Here is a 16295-nt window from a genome sequence, read left to right as displayed (position 1 = left end):
GACGAAACCTTCCTCTGTCCCTGTGATCGCTTTGAAAGAGACTACATATAGGGTGCTGTCCAAGGCCACGTCGGTGGCATAGCTTGTGTAGTGAACAGTGAATATATAGTCGGAAAGCTGTTATCTGGGTTTGTTAAACAAGTTGTATTGCATGGCCAAATGTAACACTGACTGAAATGCATGTTGCGTGTTGAATTTTTGCAGTTCTCTCCTCTCTTCTATTTGTTTTTCTTTATTATTTTCCCATATACCTTTTTGTTATTCTTCTTCCCATTTCCAATGTTTAGAATGACCAGCCGGTGTCACAAGGGTGTACATTTTTTTTTTAATTTAGCGTGTCTTTACCGAAATTGGAATTGATATCCACATTGCTTAGAGGTGTCAGCTCTCCCTCCTGTTGTGAAATATACTATTTTGAGACTATATTGAGATCTAGTTAAGTGATGTTATGTTGCGGCCGGGTACCTGTTTTCTTTTGGTTTAATTATTACTGTTCTTTTTTATGTGCCGTACCATGTATTATATATTTTTTTTATTTTCTCAGCAGAATCACTGCTGTGCAAATACGCTAAATTTTAATTTATGTCGTACTGCGATACTGGAATAGCTTATTCACGCTGGTGTGTTTAAAAGGCCTTCATTCAGCCCAGTTAAACATAGTCAAAACACAACACCTAAGTTCCCCCCCCTCCCCCCGAAGGAACTCACTTGTCGTGGGTGCACCCTCAACGAAAAAATCTTGGCGCCGCCCCTGGTGTTCGTACGCTAACTAAAACGCAGACCTTGGCTGCAGCGCGAACACCGAACGAGTTTTCAGCGTCGCTGCTGATGCCTTCACAAGAAAACCGTGGAAAATTACCGAAGGCAAATTTGAAAAGCAATTCTTAAGGACAATCGAAAGGGCCAGCCCAAGTCGTTCTACATGCTTTATAAGTTCAATGTTGATAAACGTAGCATGAAGTAAGTAATCCGAGTACATTTTTAGTAATTGCTTGATTACCTTCGTGTGGCTGTCATCGGTAACCGTAATCAAGTACGTTTTTGAAAGGAGTAATTGTAATTCTAGTCGGGGCTACCTTTTTTTCTGTCACGTGTACAAGTCTGGTCCTACGATCCACAGGTGCAAAAGCCTTACTCACGCGACCTCTGCTATGACACCCACGTACGTGACCACGGATTACACAGAGTCCGGGATTGAGAGCCTGTGGGACACAAATGGGCAGTGACAGCAGCACCTCTGACTTCGAGACTAAATAATAATATCCTTGTGCTAACGAAAAGAAACTACGCTTCCTAAAAAAATTAACAAAAGCTGAGCACGGTATTTTGCTGGGCTGTAGGCATGAATTAAGGTAAATAGCGCAATAAAATCAGGTTAAAAAATGACAACCATTTCACTCGGTGAAGATGGAATGGCAGCGAAAGCTGACGACCGTCAAAGCTCTCAAACGAAAAGCAAAGTGCTTTCGCTGCCATTCCATCTTCGCAGACTGGGATGGTTGTCATTTTTTGCGTTGCGAGTCTGGCGTCGTTGCTCGTTCGAAGTTGCCCGGTCTCGCGATTAATTGTCGTTTTCGTTCAGCATAGCGGGAACCTTCTTCGTCGGTAGTCGTTTCGCGCCGGCGCCGTTTTTGCTGTTCCCTCCGGCGCTCCTCATACGCAAGTTGTTCTTCAACTGTACGAACTATACGTGTCCGCCCCATGGATAATGCATGTTTTTAGGGCCTAAACCTCTGCTGCTTATATGCTGCGATTACCTTGACGTGACGCTATTGTTCACGGCGAGCGTTCTAATCTGTTCCGCATTTTGAGATATGCGCCGCCGCGCTGCACCAGTATGGGTTTGTTCGCTAAGTCAGTTTCTGTTGCCGGACGCCGAAAAAACTATGTTCTTACCCTTGTGCCTGGGGCCTCTTTGGGTCCCACGTATGACAAGAGTAGTTTAAGGATGCGTTACAGGGCCCAGACCCCACAGGGCCTTCGTATATGTGCCAGCTTGGACCCTTTCTGCACTATCACCAGTATATGCCCACATGATTATTTATTTCCGTTGGCGGATGCCGAAAAAAACTACGGAAGGTGAGTCATATACAGCTCTGGCAGTAAATGAAAGGAGGGGGGAGGCAGCGCTGTCCAGCAGCCTATTTTCACCCTCATTTATACTTCTTTTATGCGCTACTCTTCATAAAAATCGCCTGAAAATACACGGGAAAAAATTAATGTCAGAAGTGGGACTCGAACCCACGCCTGGCAGACCAGACTGCGACCTGAACGCAGCGCCTTGGACCGCTCGGCCATTCTGACTTTTTCTGTTTTTATTACTGGCTTGGCAAAAGAAAATACAATGTGAGTATTGCACGGCCATAAAAGACAACTAGTCAATGCCGGATCGGTGTGGTGAGATAAGAACGATGTAGGCTAGTCACTTTGTCCAAAGCACTTATAGCCAATCAGGAGGATCACTCTGTGCACAGAAAAATTCGCGTATATATAACACACTTTCAATGAAGTATTCATGTGCTTCAGTATTCATGTATTCATGTCTGAACAATGCGCTCATGTCTAATATTCATACGCGTTCGCCACACACTGTGCATGCACAGAAGCATTAACAGATCGACAGGCACTCCCTCTGGTTCCGCGCATGGCAGGAAGCGTATCCCGAAAGCACTTAACGGCAATTCCTTTTTAAGGCTACGTTTTAGAATATCCCACAAAAACACTGCGTCATGACAGTCCAAAAATATATGCTCAATCGTCTCCGGTTTTTTGCATATAAAGCAATTCACAGACCAAGGTACAAAAATGCCTTTGCTTTGCAGCCACGGTTTCACTGGGAGAGTGCCTGTATGTAGTTGAAAAGCGAAAGATTTAACAGAAGCTCTTACCGGCATTCGTTTAACTCTCTTAAGAACATCTCGCTCTGAACCTAAAACAAATACTGTACGATACAACGGTACAGGCAAGAATACATCAACAAGATCTTTCTACAACTTTTTACTAGTAACAGCGGCCATCCTGACAGAAGGCAAGATGTGGCTACTTCGGCTGGTGTGACACTATGGCATCAAATGACCTGTAGTGGTCGCGGCACATTTCACCGTTGGTGCAGTAGCTCGATATCGTGGTTATGACCTTTGTGTAACTCTGAAAAATGGCTTTATAGCAGCGCGGTATGACGCAGTAGGAGGTTGCTCTCCCGGCTGGCCAAAGTTCTGAAGCAGGGATCACGTAGTGGGTTACACGTTTCTACTGGTTTCAAACATATAGAGCTAATCATTCACTAAGAGGGAACTAAGTAGTTGGCTTGATCTTACTTCCATATCAGCCGATCGTGCTCCATACACTACACGGAGCTAGTAAGTCAAATTCTACTATGTACGGGTACTGGCGTTCAAGTGTACCGTAAATCCAGATCTGCTGTTTCTCTTATTGCTGAAAGCAAGCGTAGGAACGCGTGAAATTAATTACCTCACTATCAAAAAGCGCCTTCGTCCGTCACTATTAGCGCCGTTTGACGGGTGCCATTTCAAATCCGCGCCCGAGTGACGGTTGCCGTTGAGTAGCAAATGCGAATCTCGAAGGCTACGCGTTTGCGCGCGGTATGCGCCGAAAGTGTGGTCAATTTGGCATAGAGTTACTATACTGACCAATTTGGTGTGGTACGTCATGGCCGCCATGTTTTAGACTTTACTTCTGGCAACACTTGGCCGAAAATTTAACTTCCATCCAACTATCGCTGCACTTTCGTAGCCATTGCAAGTTATTATTTCAGCCGCTTCTGCCGTATGTTTTCGAAGCGCACGGTAACAGCAAGTTGTCACGGCTTCGCCGCTCGCTTGTTACAAAGTGTACGAAAAAGTTTACAATCGCGTTGATTACATCGTCTTCTGTGAAGTGCTGTGCAACGCTCCAGTTTCGCTGTGTTGTGAAACGTAAGAAACGCCTAGGAGGTACTCATCGCCGAAGAAATGGCTACGGCCATGGAAAGTATCCTTTCTATGCTTTCGCTTACGTCATTCCTTTGCAATCGTAAGTTTCTGCCAGCTCGTTCTGTAGCCCGTATTGATTACGGATTGCTTCTTTTTTCGGGCGCTGTTCCGACCAAATCGCATTGTTAATGTCTTCGTAGCTTGTAAGACCGTTCGCGTCATTGGCGTAACAGTTTATCGATGTCATGGGCGTTGTACCAGATTCGTTCACGGTGACTTCACTGTTGCGTTGCCACTAGGCGCTTCATTAAAACAAGAAACAATTTCTTCTGTTATAGACGACTGCCAGGTTGCATCACCCTACTTACCCTCGAAAACTGACACGCCAAGTACGACAATGTTGCTTTTGACAAGGAGAGGTCCACTTATCGAAACGTCGGCCGGCCTGTCTGACTTTATCCCTGTTTATTCAACTTCTATCCCACAGTGATCAGCACACAGGCAGCCGCATGGCCTATTTGCTTGGTGATAGGCTTGTCATTGCACAGTATATTCGTGCTTGATGCTTAATTTTTTTCCTGTGATACCAAACCATGATGGTCCACACTTTCAAGTATCTGCAAACTGGTGGATACACGCAATTTAAAATTTAGTGTGCCATTAGCTAAGTAGCGAGTTCTGACAATTCACGTAATTAACATATGCTTACTGTAATTCCCCACATTCATGCTGAGCAGCACATTTATGTGGCTTTAAACAAAACGTGTAACAATGTTGTGACTACAGTCGAACCTAGATAAAGAAAATTATTCTTGATATCAAACACACAATACTTGCTTACCAATACTCATGTGCAATAACTACCCTATTTAATTTAATATAGGTTGATCTTCTTTGTTTTTAGGAAACGTTAAGCAAAAACAAGCTATCAACTTATACTTCTGAACAAAGCTAGCAAAAGTATGACGTAAGAAGTATGAAAAATATGAAGCTAACGGAGTTCTCCCGTTGCACTTGCTCTAAAGTCAGTCTGGAGATAATTTAGTCTTGCTTTAAGGAACACTGCTTATCCAATGTGCTAGACGGCACTGAGGACAAGATTGTTTAGTGCCAAAGACACCTGTAAAGCATCCGACGAGGACAACTTGACTGGTAATTACAATGAGGAGGCAGTTTTGGAATTGACTAGTGAGATTTAGTGGCCAAGCTTACGTAAATACAGGTGTGTCATGTTCAAAGTGTTTCGTTTTTATAAAAAGATATAGGTTAACATACATTCGTGTTATTACTTTTTTTTCAGTTAATCAATCCGTCTATTTCTGGTTTTTGTGTACACGATACAATGAAAATAGATGGCAAGAGAAAAAGCTGCTTTCTCAGCGCTTGACTGAGCTCTAGCCACACATACAGCAGCAAATATACATATACAGCATTCTAAGCAAATAAATATATACAGCAGCCTAAGTTTTTCTTGCTACAGCTTCACATTAAGGCCAACCATCTTGCGGAATGTATGAGTAGCATAATATGAAGTATTGAAAATAATATACACACAAAATACAAACAGAACCCACATTGAGACATGTATTGGGTATCACGATAAACATTATACAAACATTTTAGCATAATTAAATCAAAAGAGGTCTGTTCAACATATTAGGTTTTTCTTTACACTATACGAAGATCAAATATGTCCTTTCTCATTAGTGTTAGTATATCTACATCCCGTGCGTAGCATTCACTCATTGTAAGTGGCATTCTGCGTCAAATCCTTTCTGGGCCATAATGTGTACAGGAGGAACGAATTTCAAAAGATGATTGATGCCTAAAAGGATACAACGCTGTTTTCCTTTAAATTTTCTAGGTCTAAAAACTTTTCACTTTTGCCAAATTGAGAATTCTTATACATTTAGTAATTTGTGGATGTGAATTTCTCAGCCAGTAGAATATAGAGGGGTCGACCTACATTCATGTTTTATTTATATTCAAGTAGATATGGTACCTTGTCACGAGCTGGACATTGTAAATATCAAATTGCGGGCATCTGATCCAAATGCCACACGGTTGCTTGCATGTTGCAAAACAGAGTGTTCCAGATAGTTATGTTTCTGCAATGGGTGTGCTTTCCCGGTACTGCGCTCGCATTGAGGGAAGTAGATTCAAGTGGATCTGCACCATAGGCGCCGACTACAGTGGGGCTCCGGGGCCCAAGGTCACTCCAGAGTTTCCCGGGGAGGAGCTGAACCCCCCTTCCCTCTGGCGATGGCAAAGCCTACCCCCCGCCCTCCCCTCACACCTAATGGGTCAGTGCGAGAGTTTTGTCACCCACATAATTTGAGGTTTCATTTCCCTTGCCTTAACCTTTTCTCTTAAAATTTTATTGTGGCTAATAGCTTACTGCATCATTGTTGGCGGGGACATGCACGGATCTTAATTTAAACTTTGCTTTATTTCTGCAAATTCTGACAATAGGAGAACGGGCACATTAGAAGTACTAGCCCTGGCTGCCTCATACGTATTTTCTCACTTCAACATTGTTCTATATTTCAACTGTAAACACCATGCAAATGCACAATATATTTCAGTATATACACAGGACAAAGTTTATTGTATATTTAAAGAGAAGGACGCAGCCAATTAACAAGTACTTCTAAATGAATGTACAGCTGATGCCTATAGAATGAATATCTTGCTGTATGTTCACTCACTTCAAAATGCTTTGCATGCTTTTTGACCCTGAAAAAAAAAACCTGTAGACATTGGGGACCCCTTAGGCAGAGTCTGTTATCAACAGTGTATGAAATGCACTTGAACGATATGTGTCTCAGTATTGCTTCACTTTCCAGTAAGCAAAGCTAACAACTCATTAAAGAACTTCTAATAAATTACAACATTTATTATAGATGGAAACATTGTCACTTGTATGCAGAGGTCATAAATATATGCGCGGTGTCCCAATTAACTGTCATGCACCAAGATTTAAAAAAGAAATGTGTTACTCAAAAAAAGCCTAGTGCATATTATATACAGTACAGTGGAGTGGCTGCCAGTAATATTTTCGTTACAAAGATTTAATTAGGTGATTGTAATTAATTCTCTAACTCGAGACATACTGTCATTATTATCACTGTGTCAATGTTCAAGCTGTCCAATAGACAGCTTTCTTTCCGCCACCCCCCATCTGTACCTTACAAGATGGAAATAAACTTTCATTTCATCAATGGGGCATATTGAGGCGCAGCCAAGGCACATCAATCTGCGGTATATTCAATGATGTACTAATCGCGTACTAACTTTTTGCAACTGATAAATAAACCCTGCGAAATGTGACAAATACCACGGAACTGTGCTCCCACCAGCATCATAAAGGAGCGCCCTCGAACAGGCTTCTTATGAGTTAACCAGAACGAAATGAAGGAAATGAAGAAAAAAAATATCCGTCCAAGCACTCAGTACAGATGGTTAACCAGTGAAGCTGAAACGTGTGGCCCCGGTGCTTATCACTGGATTAATCCTGACGGATCATGAAATGTCGGCTTGGTTGGCTGCCAGATCCTCCGTATGCAGTTGCTGCTTGCGCTCGGCTGCACGAGCCTGTTCTTGCGCCTGGGCTGCAGCATCGGGACAGCGTTGACGAGCTCATTCCTGGTTCTGCTTGCGGCATTACTGATCAAAAGATGCCTGCTCTTCAGGAGTCTGTATGACGAGCGGCCTACCCATTTCGTAGCCGGAGAGAAACTGCTGCACCCGCTCGGCTGTGACAGAGAGCAACGATATCAATATTCGCTCAGCCAATCGCATGCCTCCCTTTCTTTTCTTTTTTTCGTGCATTCACATTTGATTGCGCCGGAGGAGTGTTCGGAATACAGGTGACAGCCGGTCGAATCAGGTAGCCAAATGCAGCTTCGCTGTGAAACATTGTGATTGAGCTTGTGCCTTACCTGACACGCCTTGGCCGAAGTAACACATTGTGTTTGGTATTAGTTGGAAGCAAACTGTAATAGCTGTCGATATGCATAGATAAAGTGCACAGATGGTTCTTCTTTTTTGCCACAGAACCTATCACTAGAAAAGCGAATTGACAATGTCAGTGCAAATGTTTAAAGGTGCATTTTGTTTCATCCCAGTCACCTTGTCTTTCTCTAATGAGCAGAAGGAAAAATTATCCTTGCCTTGGGAGTTGCAAATGACAACAAGCAGAAGGCTGCAAATATATATCAGTCGTTGAAATCTGGTGGTATACCAAACGCGTTGACTATCATCAGAAATGATGAAAACCGAAGACAAACAGGCAGCTTCAAGAAACAGTGGCGTAGGACTCCATCTTTAGTCCCAGCCTATGCACGGGTGTTCTATAATTTATTGCCTCAAACCCACATGCTAGCGTGCGAGACGTGGCCACCCAGGTATAAATTTCCAAGTCATCAGTTTGGAGGATTCTAAACAACGGCCTTTCACCCGTACCACCTTTTTAAGCAGCACCAATTCTTGGAAGATGTAAACCTGTAGAATCGTCTAGATTTCTTGTATTGAGTCCTCACAAAAGCCAATGAGTCACTGGACTTCTTGAGCAACATTATGTGCACAGATGAAGCTAATTTTCTCAGTAACACCCAGCTAAGTTTGCATAATGCACACTATTGGAGTGACTACTACAATGCATGCTGGGTAAAGCACCATCAGCACCACTATAAGTGGTTGTTCCATGTGTGGTGCGGAATTTACGCCAGTGCTATAATCAATCTTATCTTCCTTGATCACACACTGACTGGACAGTGTTATGTGGACGAAGTCCTTGAAGGAGTGGTGGTACATGGTCACATCTTCCACTTCTGTGGTATCGGGAAGATGGAGCACCAGCACACAGCAGCAGCCGAGCATGAAACTGGCTGGATGCGACTTTTCATGTGTAATAGATTGGAAGGCACGGACCTCTAAATTGGCCGGCTAGATCACCTGACCTCTCTCCACTTGATTTCTTTCTTTGGGGTTATGTGAAAGATTGTGCTTACATGATCGAGACGGACGTCAGATTAGCTCAAGGCAAGGTTAACGGATGTCTGCCGTCGAATTCCAGAGTTGGTCATCTAGAAAGCCATGGAAGATGGGACAAAGTGGACTCAGTGCTGTGTAGCTGCAGAAGGAGACCTATTCAAACACGTCCTCTGGCAGCAGCTGGTGTCGAAGGGCACTTATGAATTCATGATAATAAGGGCTCACTGAAATCTGATGTATTTTTGTTTTTTCGTTTTTTTGTGCAGGATTGCCAATTCAGCTGATTCAGAAGTGGTTATGTACTTTCTTGAACTTATCGGTTTTGCCCTTTCTCAACATGAGAGTCGCTTCCCATTCTGTTTGTTTTGCTTTTATTTTATGCCGTGATGCTGTTTTTACAGCACATATACACTCTCGTTAAAACTAAAACTGTCACTATAATCTGGCTTTGGTCCGAAGCAAGTTCCTGGCACGAAATATAGCTGCACGCACACTCTGCCAATGCGGTCCGAGCAGAGCTGGGATTTTGAAACATGCTATGCCTATTACATGGCCTTTCACCTTTCATGCATGGTCGGAGCGGGGAGGGACTTTTGTTATTAATGTGATCAGTCGGCCTCGAGAAGCGGATAATAAGTGTGACTTAGAGTGGAAAGAATAGCTGCAAAGCCACGAAACCTGCTGTTGGTGCTCCTTCCATATCATTATCAAAGTGATGCGCTGTCTCTTCGGGTTTGCGACAGGCAATGCAGTGGCCTTCAGTCAGCATATCTGAGGGCGCTGCTTTATGATGCGGGTGGGAGCGCAGTCATGGGGTATTTTTCATATTTCGTGAGGTTTGTTTGCCAGCCGGAAAAACTTCGCACGCAATTAGTACGTCGCTGAAAACACAAATGTCATTTGGCGGTGCCTACAGATGCCTCATTGACACTTTCATAATTAGGACAGTACTTCTCAAATTAGATAATTAATTTTAATTGTCGTATTAAATTTCAGGAATGAAAGAATTACTGACAGCTACTCCACTGTACTGGAAAAAATAAGCGTTAGGTTTTTTTCGAGTAACACAACTGCTCTTCTTTTTTAAATGTTGGTGCATGATAGTTGGTGTACCCTGTATAATTCACTCAGTAACCGAAATGAGGCCAAGCCGGATTCACTCGATGTCAGAATCAGCAGCAGTCGTGCGCAGGAGCGCTTATACTTGGACTCACGGAAAAAAAAGACAGAGAGAGGCTGCAGTTTAGCTGGAAAGGCGAAACAGTATTAGTGATAGCATACGATTACACGAAGGAGGATTGTACCACCGGGAGACGCCAGATTCTTGGTGTTGGAAGAGGACTTTTTTTCACAGGCTGTGAAATTGGACTGTCTCCTACTATGAGGTCTTGTAAATTCTCGTATAAGGCCGTCACTTCAGCGAACAATTCTTCGAGGTCACACAAAATTTTGAATTTTCGAGTGCAAGAAATATACATGTATACACACACACACACATATGGGAGGGGGGTTTGGGAAAGCTGGTCAGGCCCCAGCGCTCCCCCCCCCCCCCAGACGAATGAAAACTTTCCGCCTATGGTCTGCACAGTCCTGTGCAGCTGCTTTCTGTTCCAAGGTGATGGTCTTTTGTTCTCGCTTTGAACTTTGCTCGTCTACAGCATTTTGGAACCTGCAAAACAGGGATGTGATCAAAGAAAAGACCTTGCATGCTGTAATGCCAACAAAGTCCATCGGGGTCGAGCAGCATGTGGCACACAACACGGCGTGCCTACTACACAGCTGGCCCAAGCTGATCTGCCACTCTCGCATCGCTCCACCATGTGAATGAGGTGGCCAACGAACCTTGCTGCTCCAGCTTGGCTGACTCATGGCCTCCGATATTGCACCAGCGCTGATGCAACCTTGAAGGCCATGCCTAGCTGCTCCAGCCTGTGCAGTGCACCTCAGTGAGCGAGGAGTGGATGGAAAATGCAATAGCACTTATGGACTTGGCTTTAGGTGCACGCTAAAGACCCCCAGATAGCTAAAATCATTCTGAAGGCCCACTCTATAGTGTAAAAGTAAGGCTCACTGTACAACCTCTACACACTGGTAAATTAACAGCGTTGTTGCAGACTTCTAACTGTTAGCCCATGTGTTCGGCTTGTGAATATTTCCTGTGTGTGAGCTAAGTATAGGGTTTTAGTGTTTTGTTGGAAAACATGTTTACCTTACATTCTGTTATACAACTACCACTAGATGAACATAGTGATGTGAGGAAGAGTAGGATAGTGACACATCTCACCAAACGAAATAAAATGCTTACTGCCAAAATATATAGCTGTCACTTGAGCGAAACCACAGGAAAACATCCTGGAAATAAAGCGTGGTTCCTAGCAGCTAACCAACACATTCACATGCTAGAAGTCGCAGGAGGCCATAATCGTTTTGGGTAACATTGATGAAACGAAGCTAATACTATGCATTTCTCACAAGCATGAACATATCAATCCAAGCTTGCACCTGCAGCGGTTTTACTCTATGTGCATCCTCCTTGTTACATCTGGCTGGTACAGTTGGTTTAAGTAAATGGTGAGCCACAATGTGACAAACATCAGTATGTGCATGCGATGGCTGTAAAGCACATATTGGGTTTGAGCAGGCTTCTTATTGTACTGATTAAATGACTTAGACAGCGAACGCCTAGTGCTTCAAACAATTTATTAGACACTGTTTCACATGAATACAAGAATTGGGACATCATGGCTTACATTAACGACGTTCTTGTCCACCTTTTCCTGCATTCCGGGTCGCAGGAAAATCTTAAAATGTAGGCGTCGTTTTCTTTTTTGTCGGTGCAAAAAAGTTGTGCATAAACAGAAAGGATGGAGTGTTTTCAGCTATAAAACTGTCATGCAGCTTTCATCTTATGTTTGCGAGCCCGAAGAGACAACTTGGCAAGCACATCTGCGGCACTATGAGAAGTACAAACACCAGGCAACACAACAGTACTGCACTGACTAATGCCTGCGCATGTACAGCCTGTTCAACAGCTCCAACACAATATGGTGGCTGTGCAGCACGAGCATGGTCAAAGGCTGTCGCCACCCTGAACGGCGGGAGGTGGCGCTGACGTCTAGGCACCCTAATCTCGGAGGCCACTCCTAGCTGCACCAGCCTGCCTGGCACAGCAGTGAGAGACAAGTGCGATGGCAATAATGAGCTTCTGTTTACGTGCGGCTACATGCAGCTACATGTAGTGATGAGAAAGAACGTTGTTGCTTGACACATATACTGCGCGGGGACTCGGAAGTGTTGGATTTCTACACCAAATCTGCCAGACCCCACAGAAAGCAATATATTCGGTATGCGAGAGTTGGGCCTTTCTTGCTTTCAGACAAATACAGTTTGTTATATGCATTGACAGGACAATTCTATTTGTTGAAATTACCTTTTAAGTACATGGATTTCTACAAAAATTTCAAGGGGTACTTAAACTTGCTATGTTATATCAATTATTTTGTTATATCCCGTTTCATCATGTTTTAATGTATTCAAAACTACTTCTTTCAATTGAATTAAAGTGCATCGGTTTTGGACTTGACAGCAGTTCACAGCTATGCTTTTATGTATGACTCTCAGAAATACTCATTGTCTGCTCCATCTGGTTTGTGGCTGTCCTGTTCATCTCATGGCTGGAATAGGTTACCAGCTATGTCTTTGGACAGCTGCAAGCGTTTGAAGAAAACTTGCCCTTCTGATCGTCTTATTCTTGACAGCAACTGCTCACAATCGCTGAGTATTCATAATGTGGGCATGTGACAGTTTCTTGAAATGGTGCATAAATTACAAAATCTTTTGGAGACCATTGTGAACTTTTAAAGTGGCACTAACCATTGGTGAGTAAGAACATTTGCCCTCGAGTGGGCAACAATGCATAGGAAATGTTTTACTTGAAGAGCCTTTTGAAAAGGTGTGGGGGATCAGCAGGCAACATCTGTTTGGAGTAATAAGATCTCTCTCTCTCTCTCTCTCTCTCTCTCTCTCTCCATCCATCCATCCATCCATCCAATGTTTTTGCATTCAGCTGCTTAGACTCACCACAACATGTGCAAGTGTTTGTAGGCCTTTCTAGAACTGAATACCTTTGTCCAAGTTTGAAATAAAGGCAGGTGCTCTTCTATTCCTGCTGATTAATTTTACAGCAGCTGTTGTAACTTTAAGCTCTTGATATCTCCATGTGCCCATCTGTAGGCCATACAAAAAGCGCTAGCTGCATTGCATAAGCACTGCAGTTGCTTCGAGTTTCTGCTTGGAGGTTGTCCAAATAGTTCTCCAACACTCGTAATGGTTTTAACTCACTAATTGTAGCGACAAAGAATTCCACAACAGGTTTATTTATGTTAACTTATCATTGCCAAGCTTGATTCTATGTTTGATATTCTAAACAGTATCATCATCACAAAAGCAAACCCACAAGGTTACTGACAGTCTAGGGTAATAGGAACCAGAACCAGTCTAAGAGAAGCAAATGCACACTTCCATTGACCATCTTGTATGGACAGGAGGCCACAATATCTGTTTAAAAATGCTGTGTGAAATGTTTGCACAATAATTTTGTTTACATAATCTGCCTGTGGTTCTTGTGTCTTTTGGTATGAAGTTGTGTAAAGCTTATGCTTTTGTTCAGCCTCTATGAAGCTACCTGCTGCTTAGAATGACAGAAAGCTGAGCTAGTTGGTAAGGATTCATTATGCAAAAAAGAGGTGAGGCCTGCAGACGGGACACAAGAGTAGAGAAGTGGACAACACAAACGCCGTTCGTGTTGTCCGTTCGTGTTGTCCACTTCTCTACTCTTGTGTCCTGTCTGCACGCCTCACCTCTTTCTTGCATAATGAAGCTACCTGCTGATTGAGGTGGCCAGCCTCCCCTCAAGCTGCAACTGGTATTTTTCATAACTTTGTTATGGAGTAAATTCAATACCACATACTGTAATTGTTTTATACCACTTTTGGGAAGAAAGATGAGGGTCACCAAAGCAGTTTTCTAAAGGTTTCTCGATGTGACTTGAAGCTACTCATAAGGTCACCATAGCAACAAGTCATAGAAGAAGGCCTTAGAAAAAAACTGTTGTGCAGACAGGCAATGTGCTCACAGGCAATGTGCTGATAGCGACTGCAAGAAACGGTTACTGTGACACACCTGGGTGTAATATCCTCTCTTGGAGTGCAGCAGCATGTCTTTCCACACACTTGACAATTGTGCCTCAAAGCATGTTGATGACCGCACTTGAAGCAGCCAGCCTTAAAGTGTTCACTGTCCCGAAACTTAGTGTTAAGTGAAGTTGCCAGACTGAGCGGTTCTTTCTTTCACTTTCTAATTTTTTCTTCTGGACTTTCTCCTATGAGTCCATGCAGAACTTCTACTTCTCTACAATATATGTTCTCAGCAGCTGTTGGCGCTTATCACATCAGCTGGCATAAACTTTTTGGCTGCATGAGCAAAATGAGCATGCATTAATTTTTCATTCTCCTGCTTCCCACAACCCTTGGCTATGGAAATGATGCACAATAGGCTGTTGGCTTCACCTGCTGGTCTTTGGTCTTATTTATCTGTTTACACTTAAGTGTGTGCCAAGTTTTGTATAAAGCCCCGCAATAAACTTCAGTCATGTAAAATCAATAACGTATTGCCTTTTTCTTTGTTTCCATACAGTGATTGTTGCAAGGAATGCCTTGTCACATCCCCCCTTCTCGTGGTAATGGTGGCAACCCTACACATCTATGTGTTATTTGGTGTGTTTTATTCTCCTACAAGTTTGCCCATGGTTTTCCTAACCTCCCTTATCACTGTGAAATGTAGTGGAAAAAATTGCTGGCTGTTCAGGCTAATGCGTATGTGTAGACATACACATACATGACACTTCATGTTGCTATTCTGGTTTTGTTATCATGAAATACTTGCACAATTGTTTGCCACATAGTATCTGTGCTCAGTATTGTGTTGCTGGTAGTAGCTCATTCACATTTAAGGGACACTAAAGGTAAATACAAAGTTAAAAGTGATAAGCTAATTCTCAAAAAGTTCTAAATAAAACATCATTATTATCGAATGCAGAGCTTTAGTAAGTGAGGAATTGCGATAAATGTAGGACACAATTTAAGACTCTACCAGAACTTTCAAGTACTAGCCTTATGACATTGTAATGGCCCATTATAATTCTGTCTCTAGTACTCAACCACTGATCACTGCATAGCAGTATGACTGCAGAAAATGCTACTTTCCCAATTTTATCCTGTTTGCAGAAAAAATAACTCATTGACGTTACCCTTGACAACAATATGGATGATGAAAAGGTTTCATTTTCGCTCAACCCAGCGACACTTGCACTTTCATGTTTTGCTGGTTTTGGTATTGCATATTTCGGTACTAGTTTTGTTCGCTCGCAAAGCTCGCACTAACTGCAAGCAGCAGAACAAGTTACGTCTATATGATATCTTTGCTCGGTTTCTGGCCACTTTTTACACGAAAACCCGTAGCATCAGTTCTCTGGCACTGTTTTACTCATTGGCAGGAGTAAAAGGCAGTGATTATATATCAGCATCACACCACCTTGCTCATGCTTTGCATTTTGATTTTCGCTAGGGGAATACAGCCCTCTTAGTCGCAATTTTGTCTGGAACTAAGTCTTGGCACAAAACAAGTGGTTCAATGTTTCTGGAATGATATTCTAACAGTCCACGTTGACCAAAAATCTGCCTTAAGTGTCCCTTTGAAATGTAACTGGTAATTTATTACCAAAAGGAAACAATTCTAATACGACCAAGGTACTGTTTAAAAATGTAACTCATCAATCACAAAAATGCAGTTCTTTACATACATGTCTGCTAGAGACTGCAATATGTTGAGTCGTAAACTCAGACTTCTTGTGTATACTTCAAAGAGGCATGCAAGCTGCTATGTCGTCTGTCTCGGGCTCTAGCACCATTTCCTTGACGAATTGAGCACAGAGCACCTGTTCAACCTCAAGTTTGCAGCCAAGGAGCTTGAGAGGAATGCGAAAAAGTGTGAAAAGGAAGAGAAGGTGGAGAAGACCAAGCTGAAAAAGGCAAGTCACTGCTGTGAATCTCTTAGTGTGGGCGGTTGGCAGCTGCAATGGGCACTGCCTGGCCATTGCGAGCTGCAATGCATGCAGGAAGCAATAAGTTATTCATTCACTTGAGAAATAATTAAGACTAAAACACCTTAATGGCACCGAAAGTGCAGAAAAATATTTTGTGTGTGTGCTTCTCCTTTATCTTGTTCGTGTTTCACCATAGCATATTGTGTTGGCAGCTAATGACATCTTTGACATTGTTGTGTGGACTGATGGGGTATAGGCAAGCCTGC

At 42.9% G+C, this 16295-nt stretch overlaps 1 protein-coding gene and 1 non-coding gene across 3 annotated transcripts in view; one reads left to right on the top strand and one right to left on the bottom strand.

Moving 5' to 3' along the window:
• Positions 1–2220: 2220 nt before the first annotated feature.
• Positions 2221–2304, bottom strand: TRNAL-CAG (transfer RNA leucine (anticodon CAG)). The gene has a single exon. It is a non-coding gene; the product is annotated as a tRNA-Leu (tRNA).
• A 1453-nt stretch (positions 2305–3757) lies between these two features.
• The window catches only part of Chmp1 (charged multivesicular body protein 1), a 32034-nt gene continuing 19496 nt past the window's right edge, over positions 3758–16295 (top strand). Inside the window, exons 1-2 of one of the 2 annotated variants that reach the window (XM_075695265.1) lie at positions 3758–3990; positions 15917–16014. In XM_075695265.1, coding sequence (XP_075551380.1) covers positions 3972–3990; positions 15917–16014 — 117 coding nt within the window. In that variant the 5' untranslated portion in view covers positions 3758–3971. Of the gene's footprint in view, positions 3991–14674; positions 14702–15888; positions 16015–16295 lie in introns of those variants that run through there. The other variant, XM_075695264.1, reaches the window with a different exon arrangement.

The sequence above is a fragment of the Dermacentor variabilis genome, chromosome 6 (genome assembly GCF_050947875.1).
Source record: "Dermacentor variabilis isolate Ectoservices chromosome 6, ASM5094787v1, whole genome shotgun sequence".
Classification (NCBI taxonomy): Eukaryota; Metazoa; Arthropoda; class Arachnida; order Ixodida; family Ixodidae; genus Dermacentor; species Dermacentor variabilis.
This window is presented reverse-complemented; position numbering and strand designations above follow the sequence as displayed.